The sequence below is a fragment of the Tachysurus vachellii genome, chromosome 23 (assembly GCF_030014155.1).
Source record: "Tachysurus vachellii isolate PV-2020 chromosome 23, HZAU_Pvac_v1, whole genome shotgun sequence".
Lineage (NCBI taxonomy): Eukaryota > Metazoa > Chordata > Actinopteri > Siluriformes > Bagridae > Tachysurus > Tachysurus vachellii.
Window position 1 is genome coordinate 8,587,381 of NC_083482.1, and position 15,730 is coordinate 8,603,110.

Here is a 15,730-nt window from a genome sequence, read left to right on the forward strand (position 1 = left end):
AGAAAAGCCCCTCCTGCTACTCTACTCTACTCGATTCGGGTTGGGATTGAGGAAGATGCTGACTCTTATTTGCTGGGTGCTTGTGGACAGGCCTGTGTCAGCAGAGCCACTGCTGCTAATGGGCCTGTCACTGTTCGTGATTTCACCTTACAACCTTCAGCAGCTTTAGCGTTGTGGTCTGTGTGCCACTCAGTCTGTTCATCTGTCCTTTTTAATCACTAAACTGCAACTGGTTGGTTGGTCAGTTGGGCTGCACAATTGATTGTAGTTTAATTCTAATATTGGTTTTCCCAATTAATTAGACAAATCATGAAATTATAAGTAAATGGTGTTGATATCTAATAGATAATTATTTTTATTACCTTAAAGCTTTTTTCCTAGATGTCTAATTTGATTGTGTATTTATTTACATAATGTACATCTGTACATATGAGTGTGTGTATAATTTTGTTAATGTCCAATTACTATTTTTTTATTACTCACTCATCTTCTACCGCTTATCCGAACTACCTCGGGTCACGGGGAGCCTGTGCCTATCTCAGGCGTCATCGGGCATCAAGGCAGGATACACCCTGCACGGAGTGCCAACCCATCGCAGGGCACACACACACACACTCTCATTCACTCACGCAATCACACACTATGGACAATTTTCCAGAGATGCTAATCAACCTACCATGCATGTCTTTGGACCGGGGGAGGAAACCGGAGTACCCGGAGGAAACCCCCGAGGCACGGGGAGAACATGCAAACTCCACACACACAAGGTGGAGGCGGGAATCGAACCCCCAACCATGGAGGTGTGAGGCGAACGTGCTAACCACTAAGCCACCGTGCCCCTTTATTTTTTATTATTCAAATAAAATGTTGGCAAAATGAAATGTATAAAACAAGGCTGTATCTAGCTGACATCAGCTTTATATTTGTCATGTTCCCGGTGCCTCCAGAGCCAATCCTGGGATAAGTGGATGTGAGTAGGGAAGTACAGTGAGAGTACAGTGTAGTGTACAGTGTACAGAGAGTACACACTCACAATCCATATACAACTAGGGGCAATTTAGCACAACCAGTCCAGCTTATGCCTTGTTTTTAGGGATGTAGAAGGAAACCAGGACCCGGAGGAATCTCATGAGGAGAACATGAGAAACTCCACACAGTCTGTAACCCAAGGTCAGGATGGAACTGGGGACCTGTTTCCTTTTGGATTAAAAATCATTAATTAAATGCTTCCATATTTGTACAATAATATTAGCTGAATAGTTCTAATAACTAATAAAAAATTGCAATACTGAGAAAAACCTCCACTAATTATCTTTGGTTACTATTTGGTTCAAATCTATTAGTATTAATGTTTTTCTGTTTTTTTTTCTTTAATTAAATTTGTGTTGTTTTAGTCCAACTTGTAATCTATTATCTGCCATGCCATGCCTTTCCTTAAAAAAATAATAAGTAAAGCAGATTACAACCCTCCTGGGTGTGCGCAGAACATAGCTGTTTGATCGGGACTGCTGTGCGTTTGATATATTATGGCACACTGTAGCACATCAGGCTTGTAAACTCTCAACAGAAAGCTCATAAATGTAACACAAAAGGCCATAAAGGCATTTATGGGGTTTAATGTTCGGCCATGGCCTTGTCGATTTTTACTGGCCTCTGGGTGTGAAACTGAGAAGCCCGTTGAGTGGGTTTTTCAGGCGTCAGGTGATTGGCTCTCAGAGATTAGGGAATGACGGGCTGACGGCTGCACGCCGTCCGTGATTCCTTGTCTTTCCCCTCAGTGACACTTTACTGACCTCAATCGAAGAAAGCTTTTTCAGGCAAACACCCAGGTCACATAGATTTGACCGAAGTGACCAATCTGTATCCCCGGCCAATCCATGTGTCTGCTCACTGCTGCTAGGATCATTGTGTCGGAGGATTCAGGCTTAACCGCTACCATATATCATCTACAGCCCAGGCCTTAGGAGCTGAAGTCACTTATAGGAAGCCAAGAACAAGTGCACTGATGACAGGTTCCATTATAGTAGCAGGATGGAGAATGCTGTTTGTTCCCTCACTGAGTCAATACAGTATGTCCCTTAAAGGAACCCGCCATCTTGAAACACATTTATGTTTCTACTGAAATATTTCTTATTTGCCTTGTGATTCTGGTGCTAATGTGCTTGTTGGTGCTGTATTTTCATTATTCATGTGAGAAGTTAGCAGTTATGCTGCACGCTGACAGCACAGAGGGACGATGCTGGAGCAGTTACGACGGCTTTGTCAAACATAAGGGATAATGCTCAGGTTTCACTCTTAGCTCCTAAAAACAAAAGAGCAAGAGCTTCTTTTTTCTTACATCGGTTTTCAATTATGTTAAATTTCTCATCATGTAGAAGACAAACACTGGGACTAAAATGTTCCAGAATGCAGCATAGCTGCGTCGCGTTATAGCCAAAAAATGGTTGGACTAGTTAGCGATCTACGAGATGGTTTGCACAGTGATGATGCAATGATGATGATGGTGATATTAGTATAAAATCTGAAGCTCTAAAAGCTGATCTGGTTGAGAAGACTGTACACATAATGAAGTGAAAGAATATGAAGATTAAAGAAGTAGGGATTAAAAAAGGGGGCCAAAGGCTAATTTACTGGCACCACTATCAAGATTCAAGGCTTTATTTGTTGTATACACAGTTATATAGAGTATAAAACTTTCAGTGAAATGATGATCTAGACTTCACCTCCTTTGTGCAAGTAAACAAAATACAAGAACCTTGTACCAAGTAAAAAATAGAATGAAAAGAAATAAGAATAAAAGGAAGCATAAATAATGTGAAAACAATAGAATATAGGGGGCACGGTGGCTTAGTGGTTAGCACGTTCACCTCACACCTCCAGGGTTGGGGTTTCGATTCCCACCTCCGCCTTGTGTGTGTGGAGTTTGCATGTTCTCCCCGTACCTCGGGGGTTTCCTCCGGGTACTCCGGTTTCCTCCCCCGGTCCAAAGACATGCATGGTAGGTTGATTGGCATCTCTGGAAAATTGTCCGTAGTGTGTGATTGTGTGAGTGAATGAGAGTGTGTGTGTGTGCCCTGCGATGGGTTGGCACTCTGTCCAGGGTGTATCCTGCCTTGATGCCCAATGACGCCTGAGATAGGCACAGGCTCCCCGTGACCCGAGGTAGTTCGGATAAGCGGTAGAAAATGAATGAATGACAATAGAATATGGTGTGGAAAAAGTCACATGTTGCATGTAGTAATAATGTGCAAAATAATGTGACAATTATGTTTTATACAGAAACAGAAAGAATGTATAAACATTACAAAATGTAACGTGATGTACCACACATGCAGGTGTGTTACACGTAGTAACATGTAGTATATTTACCAGTAAAACGGGTATATCATTATGGGAAATGTAGAAAACCATAAAAACAAGAAACCCCAAATTCTCATCTTATTACAGATGAAATCCTTCGCAATGGAAAACGGTAAATATTGCTATGCTATAATTTTACTGAAAATGCATTCAATATAAGCCACTGCCTATGAGAACTAATTAAAGATGGCAATAACAAACATAGAACATGACGATAGTAATGAACAGCATCCTAAAATCAAGATGGAATGAGTGCTGAGTGGGAGGTGTTTGCCAGAGGCCTGGAGGAAAGCTCTGTGTACTGCTGGATTGGGGGTAATTATGAGAAACTGGTTAATGTAATTGCACTGATTTGCAGGGACTAGAACTGCAACACAGCATTCTGCATTACCTCTGTGCAATTATTCAGGCAGCACATGCATAATTATCCCGGCCGGAATTTGCGTCTTCTCTTGATTGCTAACAACTTGCGCCTTAGATGCTAATTGTTTGCCCTATAATCATGCATATTTAATAGGAATTAATGACAGGAGCACATATTTATTTTCTGTCTGACCTCTCCGCATAGAGGTATTTTATTGAAAAAGTGACAAAGAGATGGATTTTGCTTCTATGTCTCAGACAACAGGTGAGACAGATTAGCATTTCAGCAGTGATTACAGGATCTCCCTTGTCTGGTGTGTTTAGCTAAAGTATTTCAATGCTTCAATCACATATGTAGTCTTGTGTTTATAATGTAACATGAACTTTTGGAGACTGCATGCCTCCAGAAAGCTGATCAAAAACACAGCCAGTTATGCAGACGCTATCCAAACAAGGGCTAGTCTGATTCCACCATACACATACACCATTCTTTTCAATCTTTCATTAAAAAAAAAAAAAAATTTAGCCCAATTTTTCTTTAACCTGGCTTATTTGGTAAGAGAAACCTGTCCTGAAGACAGCAGTGGCAGAACCTCAAACAGTGGATGAAGAATGAAGCAGCAATCAGAGGAAGTGAAGCGAATCTTATAGTGCTTTACGATAGGTTAATGACTGCCCCCTGCCCCCTAGTTGAGTAAAGCCTCTGACATGCGATACATTATTACCCAAACTGCCTATTCATTCTGTATATCATCATCTCATTTCAACAGCAGTACACACACTATCAGCTGTCTGGCACACAGAGCAAAGAATGATCGGGATATGCTGGTTAAATACATCACACTTTGGTTCTGCTTGGACTGCTGAACAATTGGAACATTGACTCATTTGGCCACCAAAGTGATAAACTGAAGGAAAGAGAGAGGAAGATTGACTGGTCTCCTTCTATCAAGTTTATCCTGGAGCTGACACAGTGAGAGTGATGAGTGCTCTGAAGTTACACTCATCGCATGAAAATGTGCAGCTTCTTCTGGCTACAAAGTGCACTGAATTCCTAAAGCTACAAAATATATTCAAGCATTTTTTAATCTAATCTTCATCCACTGCATTAATAGTATATGTCCAATTACCAAGGATAAGAATTCTGATGCAATGAGTTGTGGATGTTTCCACTGGGAACACTGGTTTCCTCCTGGATTGGCTAATTTTCATTGCCCCTATGTGTGTGTTGCCTCAGCGATGGGCTACGTTATTACTAGATTATTGACTTTCACCCAGCATTCGCATGAGCCATTGCAAACCTGACCAGAATAAACTGTTAACTAAAGAAGAGCAAATGAATACAGTACATGATGCAATCTCAGAACTTAGGATGAAACTATAGCATCTATCTATCTATCTATCTATCTATCTATCTATCTATCTATCTATCTATCTATCTATAACAGTCCATAACTAATAAACATATTATAAATGTAACTCAAGAAGTACACAATTTTATTTCTTTATTTATTTCAATTCTTGTCAGTGTTCTTGCACTGTGGGACTTAGTGATTAGCATGTTTGCCTCAGATTGGGGTTCACTTCTCATATCCACCCTGTGTGTGTGGAGTTTGCATGTGTTTCAGGGATGAACAGATGAGTGTGATTGTATCCTATGAATGGTTGGCACAGTGTTTATGGTGTCCCCTGCTTTAGAGTCCACTGGGATAGACTCCAGGCTGTGTAGGCTAGGTGGTACAGAAAATAATTTGATGGATGGATGTTCTTGCACATAGTTCATTTTACATCTCTACAGTCCTTTAACCTTCCCATTTTGAAAAAGTAAATCTTTTTTTTCTACTGTCCATAAACACACATCTGGCTCAACTCATTAAGGTGTACTAACAGTAGGAAAAACTTCAGACTGTGCAGGGCAGGGAGTCATCTGTACTTGAGTTAAAAACCACTGATATATTATTTTTATAATGTTAATAATACTTAGCTTTCCAAACTGATTAAGCCTAATAAGAATTCTGAATGCAAGGCATTTTCATGCACATTTTTTCTGCCTCATACAACGGCTCATGCTGGTTGTTGTGGAATTTGACATATATTTGAGGTGGTGGAAGAGCGTGTAAAGTTTAGCATCTATATCACTGTAGGCTTTCTTCTCTGCTTATTACCAATCCCTCAAAAATATGCCTATGACCTTTTTTACTATTTGCCAGTAGGAGTGAATGAAGGTGTGAATATATGTATATACGTTGCTCTGTCAAAGACTGGTGTCCCATCCAGGCTTTATAATTATGTCACCAGAGGCTTTGGATCCGTGTCTTGTCACAGTTTTGTTTAAATAGATAAAATTAGAATTTTTGTAGATATCTTGGCAACTAGGTTATGTTATCTGTTGTGTTATCTATATTTATACATTTACAGAAGTCTTTCAGATATGCTGTCAGGTTAGCTTTACTTAACACACACACACACACACACACACACACACACACACACACACACACATGCACACACAATTAATATCAATGGTGTTAACTACTGTAGATGTTGTTTCTATGGTAACAGATAACACAGGGATTATATTATGCTTCAGTATGTTCTTCAGTAGAATTAGATTTTTTTTTAACTTCATGACCAGTAACTCATGAAGTTATGCAGTCTTTAGGCTTTATGTTTATTTGGCAATAGAAAATGGGTTTTGGAATTCCTGCCTATGAGCAAGCCACAGAGTGACACATTTCACATAAAAAACTGGTCATGATTGATTGCACTGGAGTTGTGTATTTCAGAGCTGAAACAACAGACAAAATGTCACAAATAATGGAGATGCAAATAATGAAGAATTTACTTGTAACTAAAAGGTCAAACTACAAATCCTGACACGTACCCTTTGAGAAACCATGGAGTGTGCATGATTGTGTGCAAGGTGTGCCTTAGGAGGCAGAAAAAGGATGACTCCATTTTTACTCCAGACATAATCACAAGTGCCCTTTCATATGGAAACTTTGGAACACTCCAGTGGTGAAGATGTGCCAAGCCAGTAATACCCTTTCACTAATAGAGTCATCTGTTTAGTGGACAGTTTCCAGAACATGCTGAAAGGTTCTTTAACAGAACCACAGTTGTCCACACAGTGCCTGTCTTACCCCTTTAAATCAAACAATCTTACAGTATGCTTGTCTAGATCGCAGCTTTGCTTAGACAAGAAGTTGAAAGAGTGAAAGAGACAGAGAGTGAACCATGAGCTCCAACCTGAGCAGATGTTCCCGGTGACTTCAAAAGAGCTCAGCAACTCTGTAGTGTGTTACTTTGGAATCTGGTATTGAAACAGATCCAGTGTGCTCTCTGTAGCATCTGACTGTCCATGTGTCAGATTATAGAGCCAAGAAGCACTTGAGCTGCCTTTTATTCTGATGGCAGCTGCTTTAATAGGCAAATTCTTTTGATGGTACCTGTCTCATTGGGCCGAATTTTTAACTGAACGAGATTGTGTTTAGTGTCACCATTTTCCATAACTTTCTTCTATCAAAAAAAAAAAAGATTAAATAAAAAAAATCAATCATTCATTCAGAAAATTCATTCATTTTCTACCGCTTATCCGAACTACCTCGGGTCACGGGGAGCCTGTGCCTATCTCAGGTGTCATCGGGCATCAAGGCAGGATGCACCCTGGACGGAGTGACAACCCATCGCAGGGCACACACACACACTCTCATTCACTCACGCAATCACACACTACGGACAATTTTCCAGAGATGCCAATCAACCTACCATGCATGTCTTTGGACCGGGGGAGGAAACCGGAGTACCTGGAGGAAACCCCCGAGGCACGGTTTTGAGTGAGCGCTTGGTCTTCCATGTTTGTTCATTAAAAACCCAGAGGGCAGCCCCTACCCAGGTGGGTCAGTCTTTATCCCAGAAGCAGTTGATGGCTGCCTAGACACTCTCATATATCAGATGCGAGATGTAAATTTAATAAACTCAGTATTAAGGTGGTCCTGTGAACAGCTTCTCCTATCTGGATCTCTTCAGCACCTCCAAAATGATCCTTGATCTTCTGGTTGCTTCTCTGAATAAAGCTTTTCTCACTTGGTAATTATGTCGGCTTTGTAGAAGCCAACATTCTGTTTTCCTATTTAAGCTTAGACAAAAATTTATTAAGAGTAACTCCTCCTAGGGCTTTCAGACCACATGCACCAAATTCGGATATGTTGTAGACGCTGGTCTGAAGTTTGTTGCTATTACTTTTCTAAGCGATCTGAGTACCGGTACTTCTGGTACCGGGTCTCAAAATGGCCTTTTTTCCCATAGACTCCCATTATAAACTTTGGAGGTTTATAACTCGGCAAGCTTTTGAACTATCTACACCAAACTTGGCTTAGGGTGATACTCTGAACAAACTTTTAAATAGGTGTACCGACTGGCCTTCCGGTTGTCCCGCAGCCCCGCCCCCAAAATATGCAAAATCCAAAAACTTTTTACAACATGGACATGTGACATATCAAAACACTCAGAACAATGAGGGGAACTTCCTCACGTGTATTCTGATGATGTCACGTGAAAATATGAGTATTCGGATGACGTCACATGGGATTCGGATGACGTCACATGCTCGTCCCCACTCCAAATGTTTTGGCACCCTAGCTTTCTGTCCACTTGCCTCCAAATGTAACACTGATCCTTATGTCCACTCGCCTCCAAGAAACACCGGCCTTTGCGAATACTTGCTTTGTCAAAGCCAACATCAAAGTTTGTCGTGACAAACTTTACAAATCTAGTTAACATTTGAAATATTTCTTTAACTAAACCCTGATCGATATCTTGAAATTCCATCAGCTATGTTTGATAGGTTGTGATGTTCTTTGTCAAGGTGTTACAAGCTTTGGGGTTTTATGACACACAGGTGTACTCTATTCAGCTAACGATGCCAGTCTAATTTTAGAACTCATTTCAGAGTTTTCAGAGGACTTTTGAAATATTTATTTATAATACTTGTACAAATTCTGTACTGCATTTCAGAGTTTATGCGGCGGTTTGTCATTTTTCTGCACCAGAAATCAGTTTTCCAGATCTGTCACTAACATATGCAGTTATATATGCCGAGATACATATCTGATATGGATTTCAGTAATGGGGTTATAAGCAGGCGCTTTTTGCTCCAGTAGAAATTTTGCAAACTTTACAGCTTTTTGTTTTTATGTAGCGGTTTGAAGTTCTAAATGTTCTAAATCAAAATGTAGACTATTTAAAAATAGCCTGCTAATCTCCATGGTTTCATCAGATAAACATCATAATAATATAGCAAACACTGCTATGGCCAAACGATTGGACACATGAACATTAAACTCATACGTGCTTGTTTAACTTCAAATTCCACATCAGTCCTCATTTGCTGTTATAATAACCTCCACTGAAGTGGGAAGGCTTTTCCCCCCAAAAAATGGAGCATTGTTGTGTGAATTTGCCTGGGGTTCCAATTCAATCCAGTGGTGTTCACTGGGCTTCAGATCAGGGCTTTCTGCACCATACCCAGTTCTTCCATTTCAAACACATGGAGATCATGGAGATCACATTCGTTCCAGTTCTTTCATTCCAGTGAAGGGACTATTTAATCCTACAGCATACTAAAATATAGTACACAGTTGTGCGATTCAAACAGTTTGGAGAGGAACCACATATGATATGAGTGTGATGAGTAGGAGTCCACGTGTATTTCACAAGTGGCCTTAAAGACTATACAGGAGAAATAAATGGAAAACTATTAGGCATGAGAATGGGTGGTAATTATCTGGCAACCCATGAGTGAATGTTTCTTTCTTGCGCCATCTGCAGGAGGAGAGAGATGGAGCAGCGCGCACCAGAGAGAGAGAGAGAGAGAGAGAGAGAGAGAGAGAAAGAGCTGGGCGGGGAAGGAGTTGCTCCTACTGGCCTTGAGAAAGCCCCACATAGCGGACTCGCAGCTGATCGCTGAAGCATCGCTCCTCTTTCACTCTAAAGCCAAAATGTCCTCTTTACCGGGGAAAGAGAGCAGCGCTCAGCATGCGTCCTACGTGGGACCGTACCGGCTGGAGAAGACGCTGGGCAAAGGACAGACAGGTCCGTGCGCTTGTGTGTGTGTGTGTGTGTGTGTGTGTGTGTGTGTGTGCGTGCGTGCGTGTGTGTGTGTGTGTGTTAGGCACTCTGGTTGCGTTCTGCACGCGCTGAACTGATGCTCATCCTCAGCTGTGAGCATTACGCACCGGCTGGGCTGTGTCTCATTCCACATGGTGACATTATAGTTAGACAGTTTGGACAGATCTGTAATCTCTAGTATACTTTTGCACTCAGTTGCATCGTGCTGACATCCAGTTGTCATTAGTACGAGACATTTATTTGAAGTTACTCTCTGCATTTGTCACTTCATCTGTCTGCTCCGTTCTGGTTAATGCGTTAAATCCGGATTGTGCGTTAAACGCGACTGCAGCTGGCACTGAAATTAAATGTGCTTTAAGATAAAGGGGTATGGACAGAATTGTGTGTGTGTGTGTGTGTGTGTGTGTGTGTGTGTGTGCGTCCTGCGCTTGGACAGATCTGGTATCCTGAAGCAGCGCTTCTTCATCGTGCTATTTGTAAACACAGCGCCTCCTATTGGCCACCTGCAGCGTCCAAACCTAGAATTTCAAACTGGAAAAGGACGATCGTGTGTTTGTGCCGAGGCTTTAAGTGCTTCAAATGGTATACGTTGTGATAACTTTAAAAGGTGCTCAATAAAAAACTAAATTATCCAAACGGGGCAGTGGAGGCTAAAGTGGTTAAGGCTCTGAGTTGTTGATCAGAGGATCAAGGTTTGAGCCCCAGCACTGCCAAGCTGACACTGTTTGGCCCTTGAGCAAGGCCCTTAACTCTCACTGCTCCAGGGGTGCTGTATCATGGCTGACCCTGTGCTCTGACCCCAACCTCCAAAGTTGAGATATACGAAGAAAGAATTTCACTGTGCTCTAATGTCTATGTGACAAAATTAAGGCTTCTTCTTCTTCTAGATGGTGTAATGATTACCATTGTCACCTCACACCTGGTCACTGGTCCAATCTGGGCTAGATCTTTGTGGTTTTTCTCCAAGACTGGATAATGTTTATCAGGTTTCTTTCAGTAGATGCATTGTGTGAATGTGTGTGTTACAGAAGATGAAAGAAAGAATGAATGAATGATTTTTATGATGCACGATACACATGACAACATTGAGATGTTCTATCCGAAAATGAAAATGTGAGTAAGAAAGAAGTTGGTTGGTAGTGGTTCTGACATGAAGAGCATATTGTGTCCAATTTACCACATTGGTGTGTTGCCCAGTGTTCTGCTGATTGGTTGATTGATTGTATTGATGAATCAATAGTTGACTGTAGTTACAGCTTCGAGGTTTATATTTATGGTCATACAAATTCATTAGTGTTTCTTTATGTTTTTCTTAATTAGGGTTTTGTACGGCAGCTGCAGCAAATAGGCAGATGTAAAAAGTGTGTAATTGTTGCTGTGGTGAAATTTTCTGTGAGGATTTGTGTTTTTATGCAAAGAGTCTCCAGCGTCACTGGATTCAAGTTGTAAAGTTTTCTCGCACAGGAAATTCTGCAGGACCGAGAGGTTTTGGTGTTTCGAGTGTTTTTGTCATATTAACATCAAGAGAAGAAATGTGAAATCATTAAACATAACATAGTATTGACATGTCATTCTTCATCATCTCATTGTTGATTATTTTCCTTTAACAGCACTTCCTGCAATTCCTTCTGTATTGGACTGGTGATGTCATTTAATATATGTCAGATAATTTATAGAAATTAATGCTTACAAGTAGCAAAATAATCTTCCTATTGTACAAGAACATTTAATAATAGTCAAATTTCTAAACTATGTCTTTTAATAGAAAATACTAGATAACTGAATATTTTCAAGATATATTGCTGTCGTTTTTTCCAGCACATTGTACAATTGCTCTAAAAAAATAGCATAAAATTTGAGAGTATTTGAATGATTGGATGATATGCGATTGCACAAAAATATTTTATGCCAAAAAAAAGACATTTGATATATTATATAGGACATTTGTAAGGGAGGATCAGCCTCTTTATGACAAATATAGGATGGTAGCTTTAACCTTTTTTGTATACCTGCATTTAGCAGATATCCTTACTCAGAGTGATGTACCGAAGAAGTGATTTTTAGTCTCCATCAAACACAAATGATCTTGCTAGTACAAATAGGTCACAATCTAATAATACCATCATGCTTAAGCCCTGCTAATGAGGAGTACAGCAACTAAAACAAGACAAAATGAATTTCTTTTCATTTAAGTGTTTGGTAAAGAGGCAGGTATTTAGTCTTCATTTAAAGATAGTCAGTGACTCAGCTGTTTTCCTCAGCCACAGGAGTTCATCCACTATTTATTCTTGGTGCCAGGACAGAAAATCCTGAATCGTGTATAGAAGCCTTTATTTCGTCCAACATACATTTACAGCACCATGAAATTCTTTCTTTGCATATCCCAATATTGTAAGTCAGACATGATACAGCACCCCTGGAGCAGTGAGAGTTAAGGGCCTTGCTCAAGGGCCCAACAATGGCAGCATGGTATTTCTGGGGGTTGTAAACTCATCCGCACCGCAAAGCCTTAATCGCTTGAGCCACCACTGCCTGGCCGATGCATTGTATACCTTCAGGAACTGTGGGACAACATAACAGTGAGGAGATGGCAAGGAGAACTTGCTGAGATTCAAATCATATAATAGTCATAACATCAACTTACAGTACACAGACATCTTCAGTATACACAATATTTTGCTTTGCTACCCAAGGGGTGCTACATGGCTCAGTTTTTTTAATTTTTTTTCAACAAGTGTATAGTTATTGATCTTGCTGCAAGTCATTTGCTGCTCAGTGTGTTATGAAGCCCTGAATGACCAAAGGCCTCGTCTGGCCTGGAGTTGATTGGGTGCAGCCAGACTTGTGTGACCGGGCTTGTCCACTGTGGTCGAGTGTTAAGACGTTAGCAAGGACTTAAGCTGCATACAGTACATCCACCTACATTCTCAGACCAAAGTCTAGACATAATCCTCAAATCAGTCAGCTGTTGCTATGAAGGTCTGACAGGCTGCTGCAGACGCTTTGTGAACATGAGTTAGGCTGACTGAGTAAATTTGCAAAATACACATTAATACTACTGATCTTCATCTCAGCATCTAAACGCTGGTTATTAATCTGAGTTGGCTGTGGACTCAGAAGTTGCTGCTTGTATTAGCACACTGTATTTAAACCTTTAATGATATCTGGGACATAGAGTTTAATGACATATCACTTTATACCACTTCATTGATGAATTCTTGAATCTTATTGGTTGTAAGAAAGGTGTTGATTATTCCTATTTCTCTATTATTCAAATATTATTCTTATAGTAACAATTAATTCACATGGATGTGTATATAAGCGAAAGCTAGTAATAAATGCTGTTTTACAGAGAGACATACAATTGTTGAGCTGCTGAAGTTTTCTTTAAGATGTTTATTGAACTTTTATGTGAGGAGTCTCAGGTGTAACAGTAAGTTGTCGACCACTGGAGAGTCTTCGGGACAGAACGCTTCGCAATTGCTGTTTTCTCTGCAACATAACAAGTTGTATTTTTTTCTTATTAACTTCAGGAAAGAGGGAAAACTTCAGACAAACTGTTTATAGTAAGTGAAAACTTGCTTTATGGATCCTTTATGACACTGAATCTGATCCTATAGAGCATAAGGTGCTGTTTAAGAATAAATGATAGATTGAATGGTTGACAAATTGCTGTACTATGAGAGGAATAAAATACTTTGGGATGTGATGTTATTAGAAAATAAAGAATTAGGTGTGGTGTAAATAACTCTGCTTTGTATTCGGTTGTCGTTGATTGTTGTCTTATAACATCGCGCTCTGTCCTGTTTTATTCCTTACATATTGCACTACAAAAGGCTGAGCCCATGTGGGGCATGGATGAATACATTAGTTTAGTGCAGATGGAAATTTGTCTTCTCTAAATGAATCTTACTGTAGCTTGAGGCCTCTGGCTGGTTAGCGTCAGGGATTTTAGTGCGTTCTACAGCCGTTGGCATAGCTGCCGAGAGTAACGCTGCACAATAAATGGAGCCGCCACCACAGAGGATCGTCCATATGTCACGAAAGAGACTCGAACCGAGAAAGCAAGTGATTGGGGGAAGGGATCAGATAGATGAGGGTGAAAGAGGGAGGTGGGGGTGCAAGTAAGAGTTCTCAGTGCAAAAAGCAACACCAGTATGGGAATAAAGCAATGGTTTATCAGAATTGAGCATGCAAGCTTGCATTTTCTTTCCTTTACTCACTATACTTAATGAGCCATCTATACAACCCGGTGACACCTCGTCATATTAAACCATGTTACTCGGTTCCTTTAGATTTCCCCTTATTTCTTCTTTCTCTTGCCACACTCGCTCCTTCAGCTCAGCCTCCCAAGGGTGGCTCTTTAATGAAGCAGGGAAGTAGCTGAGCTACGCAGCCTCTCAGGCCCACAGATGGAAGCAGAGTGTGGGGTCAGGGCTTTACGCGATGCCCTGTGAAACCTGCAGGCCTCCAAAACACTTCTCGGCAAGACAGGGACATCAGGAAAGCATGTACATTCCACTCCCGAGCCAGGGAACGTCTGCTGGAAGAGAGAGACGCTGATGTATAGTACCTGTAAGGAGATACTGGCAGAGTTCCACATTCAGCCGCAATGCGTGAAACAGAGCATTTATGCAGGGCTTGAAATCCTCTGGCCTCCTTCAATAGTATAACCAAATTAGAGAAATATATAAAAAGAAAAGTCATAATAAATAAAAAAAACTAGCAAAAATAACTGCCATGAAGACGTCAAGTTGAAGATCTTTCGTCCTTATACTGGGGTTTCTTTAAGAATTTTGACTTAAAACAAAACAATGTAAGTGAATTTAATTGAAAAGTTTTTAGTGTCTATGAAACGTTTGGAAAAATCAAATAAATTTGTACAAATCTGTCTCATGAGTCAAAGCAAGTGGAACAAATACTAATATTGGTTACATTTTGCAAATATAGCTCGCTAGTTTAGCAAACAGTGTGGCAAAAGGTTTTCAGGTCATGCTTTACTTTTCTCCTGAACAATAAAGAGTGTTCTGTGATTCTGTATTTTAACTAAATTCTGAGAAAACCTCTGATTTAAAATGGAAATTTTCAGGTGCATGAATACTGCCGTGATGTAGTGATGTAAAATTTGTGTAAAAATGCCGCTGGTGTATATTTTGTGAACTAAAACAAAGAAAGCTTTGTCTTGCAGCCCGTGTGAAGTGTCAGCGGCTGACGGTCTTGCCGCGCTGACTTTCAGAACAGTTTGTCTGTGTGTTTCTATCTGAGGGGGTTGAAGTCTTCTTTTTTCCCAGCGTTCAATTGGCTCTCGTTTGTAGAGTGCTGGGTAACAGTGGCTGGTTGTCATGGTTGCACCCCCTTCCCACAAGGCTCTTCTCACAATGACCATGCTTTCTGTCTTGGAGATCACAGGGAGACAGCAACAGCCTGGCTTTGAAACCCACTTTGCCTGCTAGCTTCCAGAAAATCCTCAATTCAGCACAAAACACTGACGATTTCAACCCGAATTCCGAATCTGAATGTATTCTGGAAATAAGAAAGAGCCTAAATTGTACTTTTTTGGATTATTTATGTTGCATATAAAATAGAAATGAGCTACAATTGCAATCAGCTACAGAGATAAAGATACGACCCTCTGAGCTGCACAGGTGGATCTGACAATCTTGACCAAATATAAGATTGCTCTCTGTAAGGATAAAAAGAATATCTATCTATCTATCTATCTATCTATCTATCTATCTATCTATCTATCTATCTATCTATCTGTCTGTCTGTCTGTCTGTCTGTCTGTCTGTCTGTCTGTCTGTCTGTCTATCTATCTATCTATCTATCTATCTATCTATCTATCTATATATATATATCTATATATATATATATATAT

The 15,730-nt window shown here is 40.3% G+C and overlaps 1 protein-coding gene across 3 annotated transcripts in view; it reads left to right on the forward strand.

Annotated features, from left to right (window-relative positions):
- The first annotated feature begins 9,633 nt into the window (after window positions 1-9,633).
- brsk2b (BR serine/threonine kinase 2b) overlaps window positions 9,634-15,730 on the forward strand; it is a 150,809-nt gene continuing 144,712 nt past the window's right edge. For 2 of the 3 annotated variants that reach the window (XM_060859299.1, XM_060859300.1), the window contains exon 1: window positions 9,657-9,816. In XM_060859299.1, the coding sequence (XP_060715282.1) occupies window positions 9,723-9,816 (94 nt within the window). In that variant the 5' untranslated portion in view covers window positions 9,657-9,722. Of the gene's footprint in view, window positions 9,817-15,730 lie in introns of all 3 variants that reach the window. The other variant, XM_060859301.1, reaches the window with a different exon arrangement.